Source organism: Aquarana catesbeiana, linkage group LG03 (genome assembly GCF_042186555.1).
Source record: "Aquarana catesbeiana isolate 2022-GZ linkage group LG03, ASM4218655v1, whole genome shotgun sequence".
Taxonomy (NCBI): domain Eukaryota; kingdom Metazoa; phylum Chordata; class Amphibia; order Anura; family Ranidae; genus Aquarana; species Aquarana catesbeiana.
This window is the reverse complement of record NC_133326.1, coordinates 74,725,643-74,748,243: the sequence shown is the minus strand read 5'-3', so window position 1 is coordinate 74,748,243 and position 22,601 is coordinate 74,725,643. Positions and strand designations below refer to the sequence as shown.

At 40.5% G+C, this 22,601-nt stretch overlaps 1 protein-coding gene across 11 annotated transcripts in view; it reads right to left on the bottom strand.

Annotated features, from left to right (window-relative positions):
- CYP19A1 (cytochrome P450 family 19 subfamily A member 1) overlaps nucleotides 1-21,707 on the bottom strand; it is a 105,954-nt gene extending 84,247 nt beyond the window's left edge. The window contains exons 1-6 of one of the 11 annotated variants that reach the window (XM_073618693.1): nucleotides 21,579-21,707; nucleotides 19,012-19,041; nucleotides 18,316-18,368; nucleotides 16,266-16,444; nucleotides 8,903-8,978; nucleotides 6,882-7,074 (exon numbers count right to left, since the gene is read on the bottom strand). In XM_073618693.1, the coding sequence (XP_073474794.1) occupies nucleotides 6,882-7,026 (145 nt within the window). In that variant the 5' untranslated portion in view covers nucleotides 7,027-7,074; nucleotides 8,903-8,978; nucleotides 16,266-16,444; ... (1 more) ...; nucleotides 19,012-19,041; nucleotides 21,579-21,707. The remainder of the gene's footprint in view (nucleotides 1-6,881; nucleotides 7,075-8,902; nucleotides 8,979-16,265; nucleotides 16,445-18,315; nucleotides 18,369-19,011; nucleotides 19,042-21,578) is intronic. The other 10 variants (XM_073618696.1, XM_073618694.1, XM_073618697.1 and 7 more) reach the window with 10 other exon arrangements.
- Nucleotides 21,708-22,601: the final 894 nt, after the last annotated feature.

The following is a 22,601-nucleotide window of genomic DNA, read 5'->3' as shown; positions in this document are numbered from 1 at the left end:
GCTCGGCTGCTTGAAATCATGTACCTGTACATGATTTTGTGCATGAGGTCTGGGGTGCACACGTGTGCTGCCGGCTACTCGCTTCTGCTGTGATTGGACACAGCGGAAGCCAAACAGCGGGTACGGCGGCCGGGAGGGCCACTGGCCACCCACAATCATTCTCCGAAGAGGCAGAACGGTGGTCTGCCTATGTAAACAAGGCAGACCGCCATTCTGTGAGGGAGGAAAATAGAGATCTTGTGTTTCTGCTAAGCAGAAACACAGATCTCTGTTTTCCTCCAGTCACAGCATTCCCACCACAGTTAGAAAACACTCCCTAGGAGCACCCTTAACCCTTTGATTACCATTGATGTTAACCCCTTCCCTGCCAGTGTCATTTATACAGTGACTGTGCATTTTTTTTAGCACTGATCACTGTATTGGTATCACTGGTCCCCAAAAATTGTCACTTAGTGTATGATTTGTCTGCCGCAATGTCGCAGCCCTACTAAAAATCACTGATCGCCGCCATTACAAGTAAAAACAATAAAAATAAATAAAAAGTCCATAAATGTATACCATAGTTTGTAGACGCTATAACGTTTGCGCAAACCAATCAGTATACTGGGATTTTTTTACCAAAAATATGTAGCAGAATACATATTGGCCTAAATTGATGAAGAAATTCAATTTTTTACATTTTTTATTGGATATGTTTTATAGCAGAAAGTAAAAAATATTGGGTTTTTTTTTTCAAAATTGTCAGACTTTTTTTTTCAGAGGTGATCAAATACCACCAAAAGAAAGCTCTCCTTGTGGGAGAAAAGCACATCAGTTTTATTTGGGTACAGCGTCGCACGCAAAAAAATGGCCTGGTTTAGGAAGTGGTTAAATTTGCCGGGGCTGAAGTGGTTAAATGAACAACCTCCCTGCCCTTGGAACATGCCAGGGGGGCGTGAATTTACAGTGGGGTGACAGGAAGGGGTTAAAGTGCCAAAACTTTATTTGTTTTCTATACAATTGGAAAGAGTTAGGACCTCCATTGCTATAATTTCCAATCACTTGAATTATCTTGATGGTGAAATAGATAACAGTAAAAACCTCACAATCAAAATCTTCTATTAAAAATGATTACTTGCTGTTCCCTTTGAACAGACAGAACGTCCCCCAGACAGTAATAAAACATGAAAAAAGGCTCTTACTCTCCCCCGCTTTGTTCCAAAAGTATAGAAAAAAATAGCTGGCTGTAGTTTGGCTTTACCAATGAAGTTTGGATGGATAACATTTTCAAACCACAGCTATCTGTTTGGGTTTGTGGTTATCCAGAGCACAAGCACTGTTAACAAAGGTTGGACATGAGCCAGCTGTAGCTTTCTGTGATATCAGGAAAACTATTCAGTATTATGTAAAACATGGAGCTGGGGTTTAAGTCCCTTTTTTTTTCCTATTAGTACATTCAAATGTGTTCATATGGCAGTTAAGATGTATGCAGATTTGATGTTATGGGCTTTGGATCTTTATTAGTAAGCTTTTGCTCTCTTGTTTTATTTTGGTAGCTTAACCACTTGCCTACTGGGCACTTAAACCCCCCCTCCTGCCCAGACCAATTTTCAGCTTTCAGTGCTCTCACACTTTGAATGACAATTACTAATCATGTAATAATGTACCCAAATTCATTTTTTGACTTTTTTTCATACAAATAGAGCTTTCTTTTGGAGGTATTTGATCACCTCTGGGTGTTTTATTTTTTACACTATAAATGAAAAAAGACCAAAAATTATGAAAAAAACCCTGCATTTTTCTTTGTTTCTGTGATAAAATTTTGCAAATTATTAATTTTTCTTCATGAATTTTGGCCACAATTTATACTGCTGCATATCTTTGGTAAAAATAACCCAAATTAGTGGATATTATTTGGTCTTTGTGAAAGTTATAGAGTCTACAAGCTGTGGTGCAAATCATAAACAACTGATCACACCTGATGTAGTTGTGGCCCTAACAAGCCAAGAAAGTACAAATACCCCCCAAATGACCCCTTTTTGAAAGTAGACATTCCAAGGTATTTAGTAAGATGCATAGTGAGGTTTTTGATGTTGTCATTTTTTCCCACAATTCTTTGCAAAATTAAGATTTTTTTTCCCCACAAAATTGTCATTGTAATAGGTTATTTCTCTCACATGGTATGTGTATACCACAAATGACACCCCAAAATACATTCTGCTACTCCTCCTGAGTATTAGGATACCACACATGTGGGACTTTTTCACAGCCTAGCCACATAGAGAGGCCCAACATGCAGGGAGCACCATCACGTGTTCTAGGAGCATAAATTACACATCTAACTTGTTGACTACCTATTACACTTTTGAAGGCCCTGGAGCACCAGGACAATGAAACGTGACACTGATGTGGCACTGATGACAGATGGTACTGATGTGTGGCACTGATGACACATGACACTGATGTGACACTGATGACAGATGGCACTAATACATGGCACTGATGACAGATGGCACTAATATGTGGCAATGACGACACGTGACACTGATGTGGCACTGATGACACATGACACTGATGTGACACTGATGACAGATGGCACTAATACGTGGCACTGATGACAGATGGCACTAATACGTGGCACTGATGACAGATGGCACTCATATGTGGCAATGACGACACGTGACACTGATGTGGCACTGATGACAGATGGCACTGATACGTGGCACTGATGACACGTGACACTGATAACAGATGGCATGTGACAGACAGTGGCACTGGGGACAGGTGGCACTGGAGACAGGTGGCACTGGGGACAGATGGCACTGATAGGTACTGTGGGCACTGTAATTTATGATTTTTTCACTCACGCTGCAGCACAGAAGCTCTCTCTCCTCACACATGGTCTCTGTGTGAGGAGGGAGAGCCGGCAATGAGAGATGATCTCATATGTTAACATTTTGAGATCATCTCTCATTGGACACTCCGATCGAGTGCTAAATGGCCACTGTAATTGGCCATTTAGTATGATCTGTGATTGACTGTGTCCAAGGGACACGGCCAACACAGATTTCCCCCGATGCGGCGGCGCGCAGGGAGGAAGTAAACAGGGGGACTTCCAGGGACACCCTACCAGCAATTGAGCGCAGCACCGTAGCCGTCTTTCGGCTATAGCGCGGACGCCTAGTGGTTAAAAAGTCCTTTAGTGATTTAAAAATCTTCTTCTAAACCCAGCTACACATACATCTACATCAGGGGTCTCAAACTGGCGGCCCTCCAGCTGTTGCGAAACTAAAAGTCCCATGAGGGATTGCAAGGCTGACAGTTACAAGCATGACTCCTACAGGCAGAGGCATGATGGGACTTGTAGTTTCGCAACAGCAGGAGGGTCACCAGTTTGAGACCCCTGATCTACATAATTTATTTTAGATTGGAATATCAAGAATTTGCTTTCATTTTACCCATGGTTGCTGTTTTTTTTTCACATTTGGTCTATCGTAAAGAACAACTAAAGTTTTTGTTTTTTTTGCCATCTGTGTCCCATTTGGGAAGATTTCCCTTCACTTCCTGTCCTATAGCAAAAAAATGGAAGTAGAAAGAAATCTCTCAAAGTGAGAGAATCCCTGGTTTTCACCAGCTTCCTAAGAACTAGTGTCTCAATTGGATGATTTCCCCTCAATATCTGTTCTGGGGACAACCCAAAATTTGGGATTTTTCACTTTCACTCTCTGCAGGCATAATAAACAGGTTAAGTAGAGAAGGTGAATCCCCCTAATGGGGGCACAGGCAGCAATAAAAACTGACAGGTGTTCTAATTCCTCTCCACTCCATTCAAAAGGAAAAAAAAAAGTTTAGTTATACTTTAATCTTTTACACATAATATTCATTTACTACTGGTATTTAGACCTGGTTCACTTCTATGCATTTTTTAGTGCATTTTCAGTTTTTCAGAAACACACTCCAGTCTATTTAACATGGCTTCCTATGGATTTAATTCACATCTGTGCATTTTATGGAAAGGGCCAGGGACTTTTTTCTGTTTTTTGGCTCCATAGATTTAAATGGATCAAAAATGTGTATTGAAAAACGCAAAATGCACCTGCAATATGCAAACTGCAACCTGCATAGTTGTGAATAAGGCCTTATATAGCACCAACTTTACATACTCTACGTTTACTGCTCTCAAAGTGCGCACGATAAGACCAAGTTAGACAGGAGCCAATTAGCACGTCTTTGGAGTGTGGGCGGAAACTGGAAGAAACTCGCACAGAAAAAACATGCAAACTCCATGCTGGAGGTGTATTGGTTGGGATTCAAACCAAAAACCCCAGTTCTGCAAAGCAGGAGCGCTAACTACTAAACTACTATGCAAGACTGTACATTCTACTTTGGATATACAGACAACTTACCTGATCAGATATATATTAAACACCTTGTGTAGGTAGGCCATCAAACTACATAACTATTTTTAAATCTAAACGAGATGATATAATTTAGGTTGTAATGCATGTGGCAAGCTTCACAATCATAGTTATTATTGATATTTTGGAGTTTCTCAAAAAATCTTCATTGCATAGATTTTTTTCTGAAGCATGGTGCAAAAGGTAATGAGCGTCATACGTTATAACCCCTTTGAAATAAAACCTATGTGTGTTTCAACAACCTACTGAAAGGTTGAGGAGTAGAATGTTTACTTACCCCAGTAAAGACATGTTAATCTCAGTCATCCAATCACATGCAAGAGAATTTTTTTAAATTCTCCTGCATATGATTGGGTATTTTAAGAGAATGCAGGTCTGCGGCACTGAAGTAAAAATTTTACTTATTTAATAAATCAACACCCAGCTCAAAAAATTAATCTTGTTCAAATTTCCATCTTCGGCTATTGGTGCCTACACATTTGAATCTAGACATTTAAATATTGCAGTGTTTATTTTAATCAGAAATAAAGTGATTGGACGAGAGATAAATTGCTTAGTTGTTTTCAATGCAGTCATAGCATATGGGATAAGTCATTTTTTATATACTGTAGTTCTTTCAATTGTAGAGAAAAAAAAAAAAAGATTGACTGATAATCAGTTTAAAGCATTGTAACTTAGATCATTATTATGGTTGTGGTTTAATTTCCTAATTTGGATCACATAAAAAAACAAAAAGCATTTGTCTGGCCTCATTTTATTGTAGGTATTCACAAATACAATAAGACTGGTGACACACTTTTCCTGGATGCTTCCGCAATTCTCAGTAAAGCATTAAGAATTGAACCCCAATGTATACCAACGCTAGTCTTCAATGCATCCATTCTAAACTGTACCACAATACACATACCGATGCAGGTGCATTGTTTTTGTGCATTGAGATGCTCTGCCAGCCTACTAAATTTGGGCTTTATTACTGCAAGTGTTGATACACGCACAAGTAAAAAACGCCTCTAAAACTTTCAAATAATTAAAAAAATCACAATTGCAAATTTAGTCCGATACTGAAAACTCAAACTGACCAGTTGTGTGACAATAACTGACAATTTTATCACCACTTGTGATAAAAAGTCAAAGAGAACATTTAGAAATATTATTCCTGTTTCTTTATCTGATCAATCAGGTTGATTTATTAAAGGTATTAAAAATCTTTACTCGAAAAATATAGCTGTGTTAAATTTGAATACCCAATCATGTCAGGGTTAAATAAATGTAAAAAAAAAAAGGAAAGAGAAATTTGCTTTTCACATGATTGGAAAATCAAAGTAAGTACTTAAGTGATAACTGAAGTATTGAGCAATTATTCCCAACTCTTTTAGTAAATCAGCATTGTTCAATAGAGTAGGACCACCTTTATCATGGGTGCAAAATAATGTACAGTAAAACCTTGGATTGTGAGTATAATTCCTTCCTGAAACATGCTTGTAATCCAAAGCACTTGTATATCAAAGGGAATTTCCAAAGCAAAAATAATGTAAACTCAGATGATTTGTTCAACAACCATTTAGTCATAAGTCCTTCAGTTTATAGTCCATATAAAAAGATTATAGCAATGTGATAGTTTGTGTAACCATAAAATGTCCATCCACAAATGGAAGCCTCCACAAGGGGATTACAACCATATCCAGCAGGAGCAACAAATTATAAAAGAGAAGAGAGGTGCCTCTAAGTGTAGCAATATGCTGCTGAATGTTGTACCTTCATTAAATGTAACCATATTGCTACACTTAGAGGCGCCTCTCTTCTCTTTTATACTCAGTTGTGACATGACGCTACTTGTATATCAAGACATCTCTTGTATATCAAGTCAAATTTAGCTTGTCTTGAAAAACGCTCTCAAACCAAGTTACTCTCAAACCAAGGTTTTACTGTATCATATAGCAGGAGCTCACTTGTTTAGAGTATCTGAGTAAAAATCCAGGGGCTAAATCAACCCATTACACTTCATAATAAATAAATATTATGTGAAAAGAGTGAGTTCATTTTTATTTAACCACCTGCCCCACCTTATTAGATTGTAAGCTCTTCTGAGCAGGGCCCTCTTAATCCTCTCGTATTTGATTGTGTTATAACTGTATTGTCTCCCTTTTATATTGTAAAGCGCTGCGTAAACTGTTGGTGCTATATAAATCCTGTATAATAATAATAATAATAATTAAACATAGTGCCTTTTATTAAGTGTCTCATTACATAATTAATAGTTAATAGCAAGCTCTCAGTCCTATATACCTTTCTCCATCAAACACAAAGTTAAGAGAGAGAATTAGCAACAAACTCTATTCAGTTTGACATTAAACAGTATTTGTATTTCAACCGTTTTACATAACTAATTCTCAGATGGTCAAATGGTTTTGAATATTAGATATTGAATTGTATTTCAATTTACTAAGCACAACAAAAAAAGACTTGTAATTATTATTGACTTACCGGGTATTGAAGAAGTCTCTTCATAACTCCAGATGAGGATAAGCAGAAATACGAAGGCCACCACAGAAGCAGCCGTAGCTGGGGCCAGGCTGGGCATAACCTCAGTGATGTTGTACTGCATGGTGTTCAGAGCTTCCAGAATCATCTCTGCTGGGCGCTCTCCTCTTCTAGGTATCCGTGTAGAAAGGAAGACCTTTAAAACCCAGGTGACATTAGACATGCATATGCGACATCAAGGGCCACTTTCTTGGCATTTACCCATTTCATGTTTTGGGAATCAGTTAGATAGGGTAAACAATTAGTCAAAACAGAAAGATAACAGTAATTCATCAACTTTGTGCTGCTCAGTTTGCTTTGATAGAGCAAATGCCAGCTGTTTAGGAGGAATGCCCTTGACAGGACAGCTTATGTAGCTTGACATTTACTTATTACGATATTTAGCATTTTATTGCTATAATTTTTATGTAATATACACACTCTATAATGTTGATAGAGTTCGATTATTGATTCATTTAAATGCTTTTTGTCCAACTACATTTATTGACTGGCGGCTTTTTATATTCATTTAAATTCATTTGCTTTTATTTTCTGCCTTTTCTGAGCTGTATAACACTGCATGGATTTTTTAACCTCCCTGGCGGTATGATTATGTCAGATTTTTGATGCTCAAAGCGCTACAATGTTTTGCATGGAAATTTGGCGTTTTATATTGTAGGCCTGTAATTCTTATGCCCCGTACACAAGACAACAAAACCGGGGAATTTGGTTTGAAGGTTGTTGGCTCCAACTTGTCTTGCATACACACATTCACACAAATGTTGGCCAACAATTACGAACGTAGTGATGTACAAGACGTACGGCGAGCCGATAAAAAGGAAGTTCAATAGTCATGTGATATCGCCATTACGAACGCTAGTTTTACAAGATCGATCGCTTCTGGCTCGTACTTGATTCCGAGCATGAGTGGACTTTTGTGCGACGGACTTGTGTACACACGATCGGAAAGTCAAACAACAAAAATTTGTTGGCAGAAAATTTGAGAACCTGCTAGCCAACATTTGTTGGTGGAAAGTCCGACAACAAATGTTCGATGGAGCATACACACAGTCGGACTTTCAGCCAACAAGCTCACATTCAACATTTGTTGTTGGAAAATCCGATCGTGTGTACAGGGCATTAGGAATAACACACTTACATCTGTCCAAACAAGAGTCTAGTAGACTTCCCGGGTATGATAAAGTTTGTAACACAAAATCATAAATTATAATATAATAAATAACTACAAATAATTATAGCAAATAATATAATAATAATAATAATAATACAAATGATTCAATAATGTAATCAAATCAAAAACACTGAAATTTGCTCAGTTGCAGAATTGTCACTGTCATTACTTTCAGTGTTTGATGACGGATCCCCCACAAATCACTATCACTCAATTCTACAAGTGATTCTAATTTATTATTGCTGTTTTCTAGTTGGTCTAAAACCACTTTTGATGTAAAGGGACACTTTTTGGTTGCTATGGACAACCTCCAGTTTCCAGGCAGAAAGAACAGTATTTATAATATAAAACTGCATGCAGGGCACTGGACAAATAACTAGGGACAAAAGGGATATGAAATTATTTGATACAGTACTGTAATCTGTAAGATTACAGTGTACTGTGTGTATTGTGTGTTTTTAACTTTTTGAATTTGGCGCCGTGCTCCATCCCCGTGCATCGCAACGCTCGCAGGGAATGGAGCTCGGCTCTGTGATGAATCGAGCGGAGACACAGCCTGCGGACACAACGGGCAGACATCGTAGGATCCTGGGGACAAGGTAAGTATACCGCACCAGGGTCCTGCGATGCAATCCTGAGTGTGGCTCAGGGTTACCGCTCTTGGTACTGAAAATTCACCCCGAGCCACACTCGGGATTACCACTAAGGAGGTTAAACACTACATGTGAAATTAACAAACTATAATGAATTGTGCATATCAGATGAAAAAAAATTAACTTGGGTTATAGCTTACCCTTACTTATTCCAAAATATACAAAAAAGTTCAGTTCAGTTCAGTTCAGTCCAGTTTAGTTCAACTTTATGTGTAGCTGTAGAAAATGAAGATATAGAACAATATAAATGGTACCATCAAAACATTATGGTGTACCTCAATCAGTGGCGTCACTAGGGTTGGTGTCACCCGGTGCTGAAAAAATTGGTGTCACCCCCCTCCCCCCCGCCCTCCACCAAATATAGTCCCCCCTCAGTACAGACCCCTCTCCGCTAAGTACAGATCCTGCAGCATAGATCCCCCTCCCTCAGTATAGATCACCCTCACTAACAACAGACCTTCACCCTCAGTGCAGACCCCCCCTATCAGTACAGACACCCCCCCATCAGTATAGACCTCCAAACTCAGTGCAGACCCCCATCAGTATAGAATCCCCCCTTAGTGCAGACCCACACAGTTTAGACACCCCCCCTTTAGCGAGTCCCCATCAGTATAGAATCCCCCTAGTGCAGAGTCCCCATCAGTATAGAATCCCCCCTAGTGCAGAGCCCATCAGTATAGAATCCCCCCTAGTGCAGAGTCCCCATCAGTATAGAATCCCCCCTAGTGCAGAGCCCATCAGTATAGAATCCCCCTAGTGCAGAGTCCCCATCAGTATAGAATCCCCCTAGTTCAGAGTCCCCATCAGTATAGAATCCCCCTAGTGCAGAGTCCCCATCAGTATAGAATCCCCCTAGTGCAGAGTCCCCATCAGTATAAGCACCCCTCTCCCCTCCCATAGCGCCCCCCCCTGCACATGTCTATCTACTAATCTACTTAGAGTTGCCAGTACAGTACCTCAGTACAGCGTGGCCGCGGAAGAAAAAACACACAGAGGTGCGTGTCACTCGGAGCTCCTCCTCCTCACTGGATGTAAACACAGGACACAGGCAGAATGACAATCTATGTAAACAAGGCAGATTGTCATTCTACAGAAGGGAAGGAATTGATCCTTTGTTTCTGCAAAGCAGGAACATGGATCTTTACCTTACCCTAATCAAATCACCTTCTACACAGTGAGTAAGCACAGGCTAGGCACACAGTTAACCCTTTGATCATTGATGCTACAATGTAAAGTAGTAAGTGCACAGCTTGTATAACAGTTTCAATTTGCTGTCCCCTCAAAATAACTCAACACACAGCCATTAACCACTTCCGGACCAGCCGCCGCAGTTGTACTGCGGAAGGTTGGTTTCCCTGGGCGAACCGCCGTAACTCTAGATCGGCCCTTTAAGGCACTGTAGGAGGCGTGCGCGTGCCTGGAGCGTGTGCCCGGAGCCAATGCGGGTTCCATGCGGGCGCGATGACCACACCCGCGATCGCTCGTGACAGAGCGAGAACCGGGATCTGTGTGTGTAAACACACAAATCCCGGTTCTCTCAGGGGAGAGGAGAGAGATCGTGTGTTCATACTAAGTATGAACACCAATCTCTCTCCTCCCCTAGTCAGTCCCATCCCACTATAGTTAGAACACACCTAGGGAACACAGTTAACCCCTTGATCGCCCCCTAGTGTTAGCCCCTTCTGTGCCAGTGACATTTATATAGTAATCAGTGCATTTTTATAGCACGGATCGCTGTATAATTGTCAGTGGTCTCCAAAACTTGTCAAAAGTGTCCAATTTATCCGCCACAACATCGCAGTCCTGTTAAAAATAACAGATCACCGCCATTACTAGTAAAAAAAAAAATATAATAAAAATGCCATAAATCTATCCCCTATTTTGTAGATGCTATAACTTTTGCTCAAACCACTTAATATATACTTATTGTGATTTTTGTTACCAAAAATATGTAGAAGAATAAATATCGACCTAAACTGAGGAATATTTTTTTTTAAATTGGGATATTTATTATAGCAAAAAGTAAAAAATATTTTGTTTTTTTTTTTCAAAATTGTCGCTCTTCCTTTGTTTATAGCGCAAAAAATAAAAAACACAGAGGGGATCAAATACCACCAAAAGAAAGCTCTATTTGTGGGAAAAAAAGGACTTCAGTTTTGTTTGGGTACAGCGTCACATGACCGTGCAATTGTCAGTTAAAGCGATGCAGTGCCGTATCGCAAAAAATGGCCTGGTCATTGAGCAGCCAAATCTTCCGGGGCTGAAGTGGTTAATGTCTAAACCGCTGGCAACAAAAGTGAGTAAACCCCTAAGTGAAAATGTGCAAATTGGGCCCAAATTGTCAATATTTTGTGAGGCCCCCATTATTTTCCAGCAATGTCTTAACCCTCTTGGGCATGGAGTTCACCAGAGTTTCACAGGTTGCCACTGGAGTCCTCTTCCACTCCTCCATGATGACATCAGGGAGCTGGTGGATGTTAGAGACCTTGCGCTCCTCCACCTTCCGTTTGAGGATTCCCCACAGATGCTCAATAGGGTTTAGGTCTGGAGACATGCTTGGCCAGTCCATCACCTTTACCCTCAGCTTCATTAGCAAGGCAGTGGTCATCTTGGAGGTGTATTTGGGATCGTTATCATGTTGTAATACTTCCCTGCGGCCCAGTCTCCGAAGGGAGGGGATCATGCTCTGTTTCAGTATGTCACAGTACATGTTGGCATTCATGGTTCCCTCAATGAACTGTAGCTCCCCAGTGCCGGCAGCACTCATGCAGCCCCAGACCATGACACTCCCACCACCATGCTTGACTGTAGACAAGACACACTTGTCTTTGTACTCCTCACATGGTTGCCGCCACACATGCTTGACACCATCTGAACCAAATAAGTTTATCTTGGTCTCATCAGACCACAAGACATGGTTCCAGTAATCCATGTCCTTAGCCTGCTTGTCTTTAGCAAATTGTCTCGGGCTTTCTTGTGCATCATCTTTGGAAGAGGCTTCCTTCTGGGACGACAGCCATGCAGACCAATTTGATGCAGTATGCGGCTAACAGGCTGACCCTTCACCCCTCTGCAGCAATGCTGGCAGCACTCATACGTCTATTTCCCAAAGACAACCTCTGGATATGACGCTGAGCACATGCACTCAACTCCTTTGGTCAAACATGGCGAGGTCTGTTCTGAGTGGAACCTGTCCTGTTAAACTGCTGTATTGTCTTGGCTACCGTGCTGCAGCTCAGTTTCAGAGTCTTTGCCATGAGGTGCCATATTGTACTTCCAGTTACCAGTATGAGAGAGTGAGAGCGATAACACAAAATTTAACACACAGAATCTATATAAAATGTAGCATAAATGTGATATGTACTCTTCACAAACACCTCAATTGTGAAAACCAGGTGTAGTGAAATACCAAAAAATGGGGTGGGGATATTTTTGTTTGTCACACTGTATGTAGCTGCTCCATGTATTAGCTCAGCGCAGTGTTTTTCTGTTCTTTTCACTTTGCTCCCCATTCACACCTGAGACCTTGTAACACTAATGCCGCGTACACACGGTCGGACTTTTCGTCTACAAAAGTCCAACGGACGCCGACGGACTAAAGCTGGCTGGTAATCCGATTGTGTGTGGGCTTCTCCGGACTTTCAGCAGACTTTTTCAGCCTCAAATCCGACGGACTTTAGATTTGAAACATGCTTCAAATCTTTACGTCGTAACTACGACGGACCCCGAAATCCGCTCGTCTGTGTGCTAGTCCGACGGACAAAAACCCATGCTAGGGCAGCTATTGGCTACTGGCTATGAACTTCCTTATTTTAGTCCGGTGTACGTCATCACGTACGAATCCGTCGGACTTTTGTGTGGTCGTGTGTAGGCAAGTCCGTTCGTTAGAAAGTCTGCTGCAAGTCCGCCGAAAGTCCGCCGGAAGTCTGTCGGACAGGCTGTCGGACTTTTGTAGACGAAAAGTCCGACCGTGTGTACGCGGCATAACAAGTCGCATGACACTGGGGAGAGAAAATGGTTAATTGGGACCAATTTGGACATTTTCACTTAGGGGTGTACTCACTTTTGTTGCCAGGGGTTTAGACATTAATGGCTGTGCGTTGAGTTATTTTGAGGGACAGCAAATTTACACTGTTATACAAGCTGTACACTCACTACTTTACATTGTAGCAAAGTGCCATTTCTTCAGTGTTGTCACATGAAAAGATATAATAAAATATTTACAAAAATAAGAGGGGTGTACTCACTTTTGTGAGATACTGTATCAAGTGGGCAATAGTACCAGCGGTGACCCGTCCATATGGTGCGCAGGGGTGCCACCCCCCAATCCATGCATCCGGCCCCTAATTTACATGCAGGGCGCTTGACGCATTGGTGTCCAATGGGTTTTATTTTTTTCATTAGAATCACATGATTGGAGCCGGAGGCAGAGCACTGCGCCTCGGGCCCACTAGATTGTGTGACAATAGCGAATTAATATCCGCTATTATCCTCCTGATTCTCCTCCTGGCCAGTCTCAGCTCAGAAAGCGTGTCCTGAGACCCGATTAGCCAAGAGGAGAAGCGATCCTATTGGCTGCCGAGGAGGAGGAGGGAGGAGATGCAGGGGAAGCTGTGCGCCGCCGAGGAAGGAAGAGGCGCAGGGTGAAGCTGCCGCCCGGAGGAAGCCCACGACTTAGATGGGATAAGTGCGGGGACCAATCAACTGAGGGGGTGCGGGGGGTTGCGGCGGACGGATTACCCCCCCTCCAAAAATGTACCACCAGCTGCCACTAAATAGTAAATATAGGGAGTTATTTACCAAAGGCAAATCCACTTTGCACTACAAGTGCAAACTACGAGTGTAAAGTGCACTTGGGAGTGCAGTCGCTGTAAATCTGAGGGGAAGCTCTGCTGATTTTATCATCCAATCACGTGCAAGCTAAAATGCTGTTTTTTTATTTTCCTTGCATGTCCCTCTCGGATCTACAGCGACTGCACTTCCAAGTGCACTTTCAGTGCAATTTCAAGTACACTTTGCACTTGTAGTGAAAGTGGATTTGCCTTTAATAAATAACCCCCATAGTATTATCATAATAAAACCCCTACAAAAAAATTGGAGAGAGGTGGTCACTGGGCAGGATAGTTCAAATTGTGAAAGACACTTAGCTACACTGAAAAAAGAAAAGTTGCTGAATGTTTAGTTTGCCGTAACAGTGTGTCTAAAAAAGGGCAAAGCCTCCTGCAGTAGCTAATATACCATCACCCTTGTACTCACAGAATATGCCTTAATCTAGAGTCTCACAGACACACAAGCACCTCAAGGCAACATTTTATAATCATGACGTATATTGATTGGTTTGCACAAAAGTTATAGTGTCTACAAAATAGGGGATAGATTTATGGCATTTTTATTTATTCATTTATTTTTTACTAGTAATGGTGGCGATCTGCGTTTTTTTAGTGGGACTGCGACATTGCGACAAACAGATCGGACACTTTTGACACCTTTTTGAGACCAATGACATTAATACAGCAATGTGTAAATGTTACTGGTAGGGAAGGGGTTAACACTAGGAGGCGATCAAGGGGTTAAATGTGTTCCCTGCTAGGTGTTTCTAACTGTATGGGGATGTGACTTACTAGAGGAGGAGCCAGATCACTGTTCCTACTTAGTAGGAACAGACGATCTGTCTCTCCTCTCCTGACACAATGGGGATTTGTGTGTGTTTACGCACACACATCCCCGTTCTGGCTCTCGTGCCTGCGATCGCGCGTGGTCGGAAGACATCGCGGCCCGCCGGCCACGCGCATCACGTCCCCCGCGCACACATGCCTGCTAGAGCTTTTTAAAGGGCCAACGTACAGCTACAGCGATTTGCAGGAAGGTGCCGACCTGCCGCAGTATAATGACGATGGCTGCTCAGCAAGTGGTTAAGTTAGTGTGCATGGATCTTTAGGGCTCATGCACAGTGCACCCCAAAGAAGCTCAAAGAAGCTGCTCCAACAGACTTTTGAGCTTTTTTGAGCTCTCATTTTATTATGACTGGAAACTCCCCTCAACGTTAGCCAATGTGTCCATGCACACTATGTCTTTTTCAGGAGTTTTTGAGAGGAGCTTTCGAGCAGAAAAGACACCCAAGTGCCCGAAAACAAATGCACAAAAAAAAAAAAAAAGATACAGTGAGCTGAGTGGAGGGTTTGTGATAAAAAAAAAACCGCTTACGCGCAAAAAAGCTCAAAGAGGCTCCAAGAAGCTCAATAAAAATGTGCAAAAGAACACAAAAAACACAAGCTTCTTCAAGCTTTTAGGCAGAGAAATAAAAGCTCAAATGCCTGTAAAAACAGCTTTTTTTGAGCTGCAGTGTGCATGAGCCTTAAAGTGGTTGTAAAAAGGTATCAGCTCTTCGGGGATTCTCCCTCCTCATTGGCTGAGACAGCAGGGGGAGCCATTGGTCAATTACAACCAGTGAGCCAATGAGGAAAGGGCGGGCGGGGTGGAGCTGCAGCTCCATGTCTGAATGGGCACACAGAGCAGTGGCTCAGGAGTGCACCTGCATGGTTGCCTACATTGCAAGCTGCTTGCTCTGGGGGCACTCAACAATAGTGAGGGCCGCGAAGAGGAGAATTAGGGCTACACTGTGCAAAACTATTACACAGAGCAAGTATGACATGTTTGGTATTAAAAAAATGCCTTTAATATCACTTTAAGGGTATAAAATCAAAATTCCCCTGTTGCATTAATGATTAGTGTAACTACCCCCCCTTCCCAAATTGATTACTTTTGTGGTCAGAGCAAATGTCTCCATTATCATGATGGATTAGAATTTCAACGAATGTTTTGTATTATGTATGTGTCCCTGTTGATGAGATTTTCTCACTTCCACCAGGACAGAACTTTAGGGTTAAACTCCTTGGTGGTAACATAGATGGGAATAGAAAAAAAAAACATGCAAGAAGTTCTATTTAATCCTTCGCCATTTAAAAGTAACAAACTGTTTTAGCTGGAGTTTTAATTTTTTTTTTTTTGAAAATCCTTTAATTGAATTTTTCATAATAAAGTTATAAAACATAAAAAAAAACACAAAAACAACAGTCAGCACTATAATACACTAGCACCAGAGAACAATGCAGCCCCAGTCCATAACGTGACCAGTTTCTTGTAAAAAGAAAGAAAGGAAAACCAAATACACATTTACAGAGTCAAATCACATCACCCCACAGTTATTGAGCCAGGTGCTCATCAAGACCTGCATATATTTGGCATCCTGCCCACTATTTGAAGCTTTAACCAACAGAGAGTTAGTCCGAAGCGTTAGAATTATCGCTCATCCAACCTCCTCACACCTTTTAAAATTTAGCTGGTAACCCTCTATTAAGATAAGCAGGTTTATACAGTGATAAGGTATTATTTATTAATGCCTTCCAGGCCATAATGGTAGGGGCCTCCGGTTTCTTCCATGACAAAATGATTATTTTACATGCATAATACAGGAGTATACAGGGTAAGGAGCGTACAGATCACCTTTTTAGATGCCAACTGGTCTACCAAGCCCAACAAACAGACCGCTATAGAAGGTCTGATGGTAATCGTCGTGACCGACTTAACACAGTCCACAATCTGTGCCCAAAACTGCTGAATGGGTGTTCAATGCCAGAAGATGTGCAGAAAATCCAGCTGAAGTTTTAATTTAAAGATGAAGCCTTTGATAAACCAGATAAAAAAGTGTTTTTTTTTTCCAGAATATGAAAATATTATCAAGTAGATTGCTACGTGTAAGCTGGGTTTTTTATTAGTATCTCAAATAATTTACATAGCCTACTTTTTTTTATATCTAGCATGGGGAAGAAGCCTTACACATGATCGGACTTTTCGACAACAAAACTGTGGATTTTTGTTCAAAGGTTGTTGGCTCCAACTTGTCTTGCATACACAAGGTCACACAAATGTTGGCCAACAATTACGACACGTAGTGACATACAAGACGTACGTGATATCTCCATTACGAACGCTAGTTTTACAAGACCGAGCGCTTCTGGCTCGTACTTGATTCCGAGCATGCGTGGACTCTTGTCCGACGGACTTGTGTACACACAATCGGAAAGTCCGACAACAAACATTTGTTGGCGGAAAATTTGAGAACCTGCTAGCCAACATTTGTTGGCGGAAAGTCCGACAAATGCATGATTTTGAGAAGGGGGAAGCAATTGGGGGAAGGCCAATTCAAAGTCATCCACAACATTGATATAACAGTGCATGGTTACCCAAACTGTAAACATTTATCCTGGAAAAAAGTAGAAATGTCAAGTTTTTACTTTCCATAATGATTGCTTTACCATTTTATATTAGGTTTTAGAAGCTATATTTTTTTTTATTTTTTTTTTTTAATTTAGTATTCTATAGCGAGTGTTTGGGAACCTGAAGCCTCTCCTGCACCTGGACTTATGTATTTACAAAATACATGATCAAGTGAAAAACAATGTCAGCTTTCTGCAAGGCTTTGGTGTACTCCCTATTTACTCCCTCCATCACTGTGGCACTGTCAAAAGAAATCTAGTGCATTTTTTTTCCCACAAACCCACTAATTAGTATATTGTGCAAAGAAAAAAAATGCTTTAAAGGAAATGCATAAAAGTAAAATAAATTGCATGAAAGCACTTTTTGTAACATATTCTGATGCTTAGAAATTTTTCTCATGTTGAATTCTGGAAAAAATATTTCTATGAAACTGTCATCACTATCCTTATAAAATAATAAGTGCGAGTGAATGCGTCAAGCTCAAGTGCTTGGTTTATCCTAATAAAAGCAGGAATTTGTAAGACAAAGGTAAATTATATAATTTGTGAAATGAAAGATATGCCTCACCCTGGTTGTATTTAGCTTTAAAACGAACAAGATAATACAAATTCTAATAAAGTAGGAAGGTCATACACAATCTGCAATGACTTTCACTACATTTTGTAGCTATGGGAATAATGCAATTATAGCAGACAATATGAATCATTATCCATCTACCCATCCCATTTTTATTCTGATATCAGGGGCATGTTCACTTTTATTTTTTTTTCAGCTGCAAGGTTTTACAATACAAAACTACATATGATTAAATAATGTAATTGGTGTTCTTGCCTATCGCAGTAGAGTTTAATGAATTTGGTGAAAGCTTTACAAACCAAATACCTAGTGTCTATTTTATTATGCTATCAATAAGTTTGTCGGTTGTCATACACTGTCTGTTCTTGATGGAGCTTTGACAGTATCTTATAAGAACACAATTCCTTTTGTGATAAGCTACCACTTAGTTTTATGGATTTCAAAACAGAATTTTCCAGTAACTTACAATTTTTCTAACTTCAAGCAACAATGTGAAGTAGCAACCCAAAGAAAACATAACCAAGTAGAAACTAAAATGTCATTAAGTCCATATCTTGGAAAATGCTCTTAATTAGCATGAGTTTAATACCTATATGTAAATACACCACTTAGCTAACCTAATACTTTTTACATGTAATTTCATTAAAAATACACTACTGTTTCATATTCCAGTTACGAACAGCAAGAATCCAACTCATACCTGTGTCTTCTGTGCACATCTGAATCCTCTGAGGAACCTTTGAAGTTCTAACCCTTTAATACAAGAACCGAGAATGGGGAAAAAACATTTCTGACCAGTACTGATTGTGAAAAAGGTGCTTCAAGTTGCTATGAGATCAGTTGCTTGGATACAGATGACTTATTTCATAAGTGCCATTACTACAACCAGCAGAAGTTTGTAACCTGACCGTGTTCCTGAATCCCTTTCTAAATTTCATTCAAGACCTATATATCTGCAAAACGCATACATGTATATAAAATAGATTTGTTTTCCCTTGGTTTCCTTTGTTTGTTCTGTAAAAAAAAAAGCATGGCTGCATTGGATTGGAGTAAAATTAACTATATATATATAATAAAATAATACTACAATTGAATAGTAAGGACAAAATAAGAAGACCAAAGTCATGCCCCACATGTAATTATTATATATTTATATTTATTTTTTTATATTCGTTATGGTCAGCACTAAAACTAAAATAGTTCATTTTTGCAAAATGTATTTGTAATTAGGTCAACGTGAAATATTGAACGTTATTGAATTTTTTTTTTTTATTTGCCACCTGCAACAAGCAGGTAAGAAGCTCTAGGCAAGGACATCAGCTTTCTGGGTGCGTTTAGTAGCCGGTGAGCTGAATAAAATGTCTGCAGAAAAAACGTAGCAAAAAAAGACACCTACCTCATTTTAGCAAGGAACGAATCATCTGGCCTGCAAATAAGTCCAAGTGTATACATTTTTTTGGTGGTTTTTACAAATACATTTTACACTACTGAATTTATTACAAAAATCATTTGTTTAAAAAGACATTAGAAAAACAGTATAATATTTGGTTACAAAAACAACACGTGATCTTACCTGTGACGTCACCAGGTATGTAGACGCACAGGTAAAGTCTTAAGGTATTTTGAGATATATGTGTGGGTTAACTACTAGCCTTCAAAAAGTTAGGGACTTCACCCTGACCATTTCTCTTCCATATAGGTCTTTTTACTGGACCATCCAGATATAGCCCTTTACCAGTTCCAGCAGTCTACACTGTGTTATTAAGCTTCCTTGGGTACAACTTTCAGGTGAATTGATTTATGTAGATTTTTTTAATTTTCTCCATGCTAAATAGATGTTTGTTGACTAAGACGAAAAATGTCTTACTATATTTATAGGTGTTGTAACCATTGTCATCTAAACCCAAACCCCCGAGGTGGAGGAATCATGACATCTTGCATCTACTGCTATGGTGTGTGAACCTTTTAAAAAAAACACACATTTTTATTTTTTGCAAGCGTGCTCCTTCATCAGGATCTGATGAAGAAGCACGCATGCTCCGAACGTGCGCTCCTCCCCGCTCTCTCTCCAAAGTGATGTACGCCGGTGTCTGTGAGCGGTCCTGAGTGTCTGGAAGCGTTGGAAACCACCGACGTCCCTGGACCCATCAGCTGCTTCTTCACCAGTGAGAAGATCGTCTTCTCCACAAGCGGATAAACCATATTATTAATCCCACATGCGCTAACATCTCATACATCTTGTGAGTTACCAATTGTCTTTTATGGAATAAAATGTCTTAATAATGCTGCACTTAGATGGCACTGCTCTCCTTGTGTCTTTGCCTTCCACAGAGTAACTTCTAGCCTGTCAAGAGCTGGCAGCCATCCACAGTCAGCTTATCTAAGAACACATCAACTGTCCTTGTGCCACAAAAAAGTACCCCTCCACATGAACTCGATGTGAAAGAGTTCTAATTGCCCACTCTCTCTTTATTCAGCTGATCGAGTGCACATGATCTTTCTCTTGCCTTTAAGGGTATTTTGTATCTACCGTGTTTCCCCAAAAATAAGACCGGGTCTTATATTAATTTTGGCTACAAAAAATGCATTAGGGCTTATTTTCAGGGGATGTCTTATTTTTCCCCTGTCTTCTCTCCCCCTCTCAGCTCAGGAGTCAGCATCTCTGTAATCCCCAAAATAAACCCTAGTTAAAGTCCTTGTAAAATCATTTAGTCCGCTCTGTAAATGGATTATATAAATCCCCTTCCCGCCGACTGTACGCAGATATGCGTACTCGGCTTTCCGGGGTTATACCGGGATGATGCCTGCACCATTGTTTACAGCGGGCGATCGGCTACCCGTGTATAACAACCGATGCGGCTAAAAGCCGCTCGGTTGTTATACCGGAGGAGCGGGAGGGGACATCCCCCCCTCCCGCCACCTCCCGCCGCTGTTACCGGGCCTCCCGTGCGATCGGGAGGCCCGGTGTCCATTCGGCTGCCTTCGGCGGCTGGGGGCGGGCTGAAACGAAGCTGTGAGCGGCTTCGTTCCAGCCTTCTCGTTGTAAACGCGGAAGTGACGTCATGACATTCCCGTTTACTCGGCTGCCAATGGCGCTGAATTTAAAAAAGTACACAGTATTCAGAATCGCCGTTTTCGGCGATCTGAATACTTTGAAGTGTAAAGGAGGGATGGGAGGTCTTTTAGACCCCCCATCCCTCCATAAAGAGTACCTGTCACCACCTATTACTGTCACAAGGGATGTTTACATTCCTTGTGACAGCAAAAAAAGTAAAAAAAAAAAAAAAAATTTTAAACACAATTTATAAAGTAAAAAAATAAATAAAATAAATAAAAAAAAAATATTTTTTTTTACAGTGCCCCTGTCCCCGCGAGCTCGCACAGCGAAGAAAACGCATACGGAAGTCGCGCCCGCATATGTAAACGGTGTTCAAACCACACATGTGAGGTATCGCCGCGATCGTCAGAGCGAGAGCAATAATTCTAGCCCTAGACCTCCTCTGTAGCTCAAATCTGGTAACAGTAAAAAATTTTTAAAGCGTCGCCTATGGAAATTCATAGGTACCGTAGTTTGTCGCCATTCCACGAGTGCGTGCAATTATAAAGGGTGACATGTTTGGTATCTATTTACTCAGCGTAACATCATCTTTCACATTATACAAAAAAATTGGGGTAACTTTACTGTTTGGATTTTTTAAAATTCATGAAAGTGTCACTTTTCCAAAAATTTGCATTTAAAACACCGCTGCACAAATACCGTGTGATAAAAAAAATATTGCAACAATCGCCATTTTATTCTCTAGATTCTCTGCTAAAAAAATATATATAATGTTTGGGAACTCTAAGTAATTTTCTAGCAAAAAATACAGATTTTAACTTGTAAACACCAAATTTCAAAAATAGGCTTAGTCATGAAAGGGTTAAAGTCCAGTGTGTATCTTTATGTAAAATTGGAGAAAATACCTTATTTTCAGCACCGCTGGGCACTCACATCACCCGCCGGAGATCTTATTCCCTGCTCCGAGCCCTGCTGAGGGAGATGCCGAGATCCTCGCTGATGTGAGCCCTATTTCCAACACTACAGAGGAGGGGGGGGGGGGGGGGGGGCGCTGACGTCAGCAGTCACATGAGCGCCCAGAGGCACTGTAAATAAGGTATTTTCTAATAAACACCAACAATGGACATTACATAATCCTTTTATAGCATGGATTACATGATTTTACAAGGACTTTAACCACTTCACATCCAGGCCATTTCTGACACTTCGCTCCTACATGTCAAAAATCATCATTTCTTTGCTATAAAATTAGATAGAACCCCCAAACATTTTAATTGTTTTTTTAGCAGAGACCCTAGAGAATACAATGGCAGTCATTGCAACTTTTTATCTTGCACGGTATTTGCGCAGCAATTTTTCAAACGCGTTTTTTTTGAAAAAAAAACAGTTTCATGCTTTAAAAAAAAACAAAACAGCAAAGTTAGCCAAATTTTTTTGCATTGTGTGAAAGATGAAGTTACGCCGAGTAAATAGATACCTAACATGTCACGCTTCAAAATTGTACACGCTCGTGGAATGGCGCCAAACTTTGGTACTTAAAAATCCCCATAGGCGACGCTTTAACATTTTTTACTGGTTACATGTTTTGAGTTACAGAGGAGGTCTAGGGCCAAAATTATTGCTCTCGCTCTAACGTTCGCGGCGATACCTCACATGTGTGGTTTGAACACCGTTTTCATATGTGGGCGGGACTTACGTATGCGTTCGCTTCTGCGTGCGAGCTCATGGGGACAGGGGCGCTTTAAAAATTTTTTTTTTTATTGTTAATTTTACTTAAAAAATTTTATTTTTACACTTTAAAATTTTTTTTTTTTTTTGATCACTTTTATTCCTATTACAAGGAATGTAAACATCCCTTGTAATAGGAATATGACACGATCAGTCCTCTTTACAGTGAGATATGGGGTCAATAAGACCCCACATCTCAC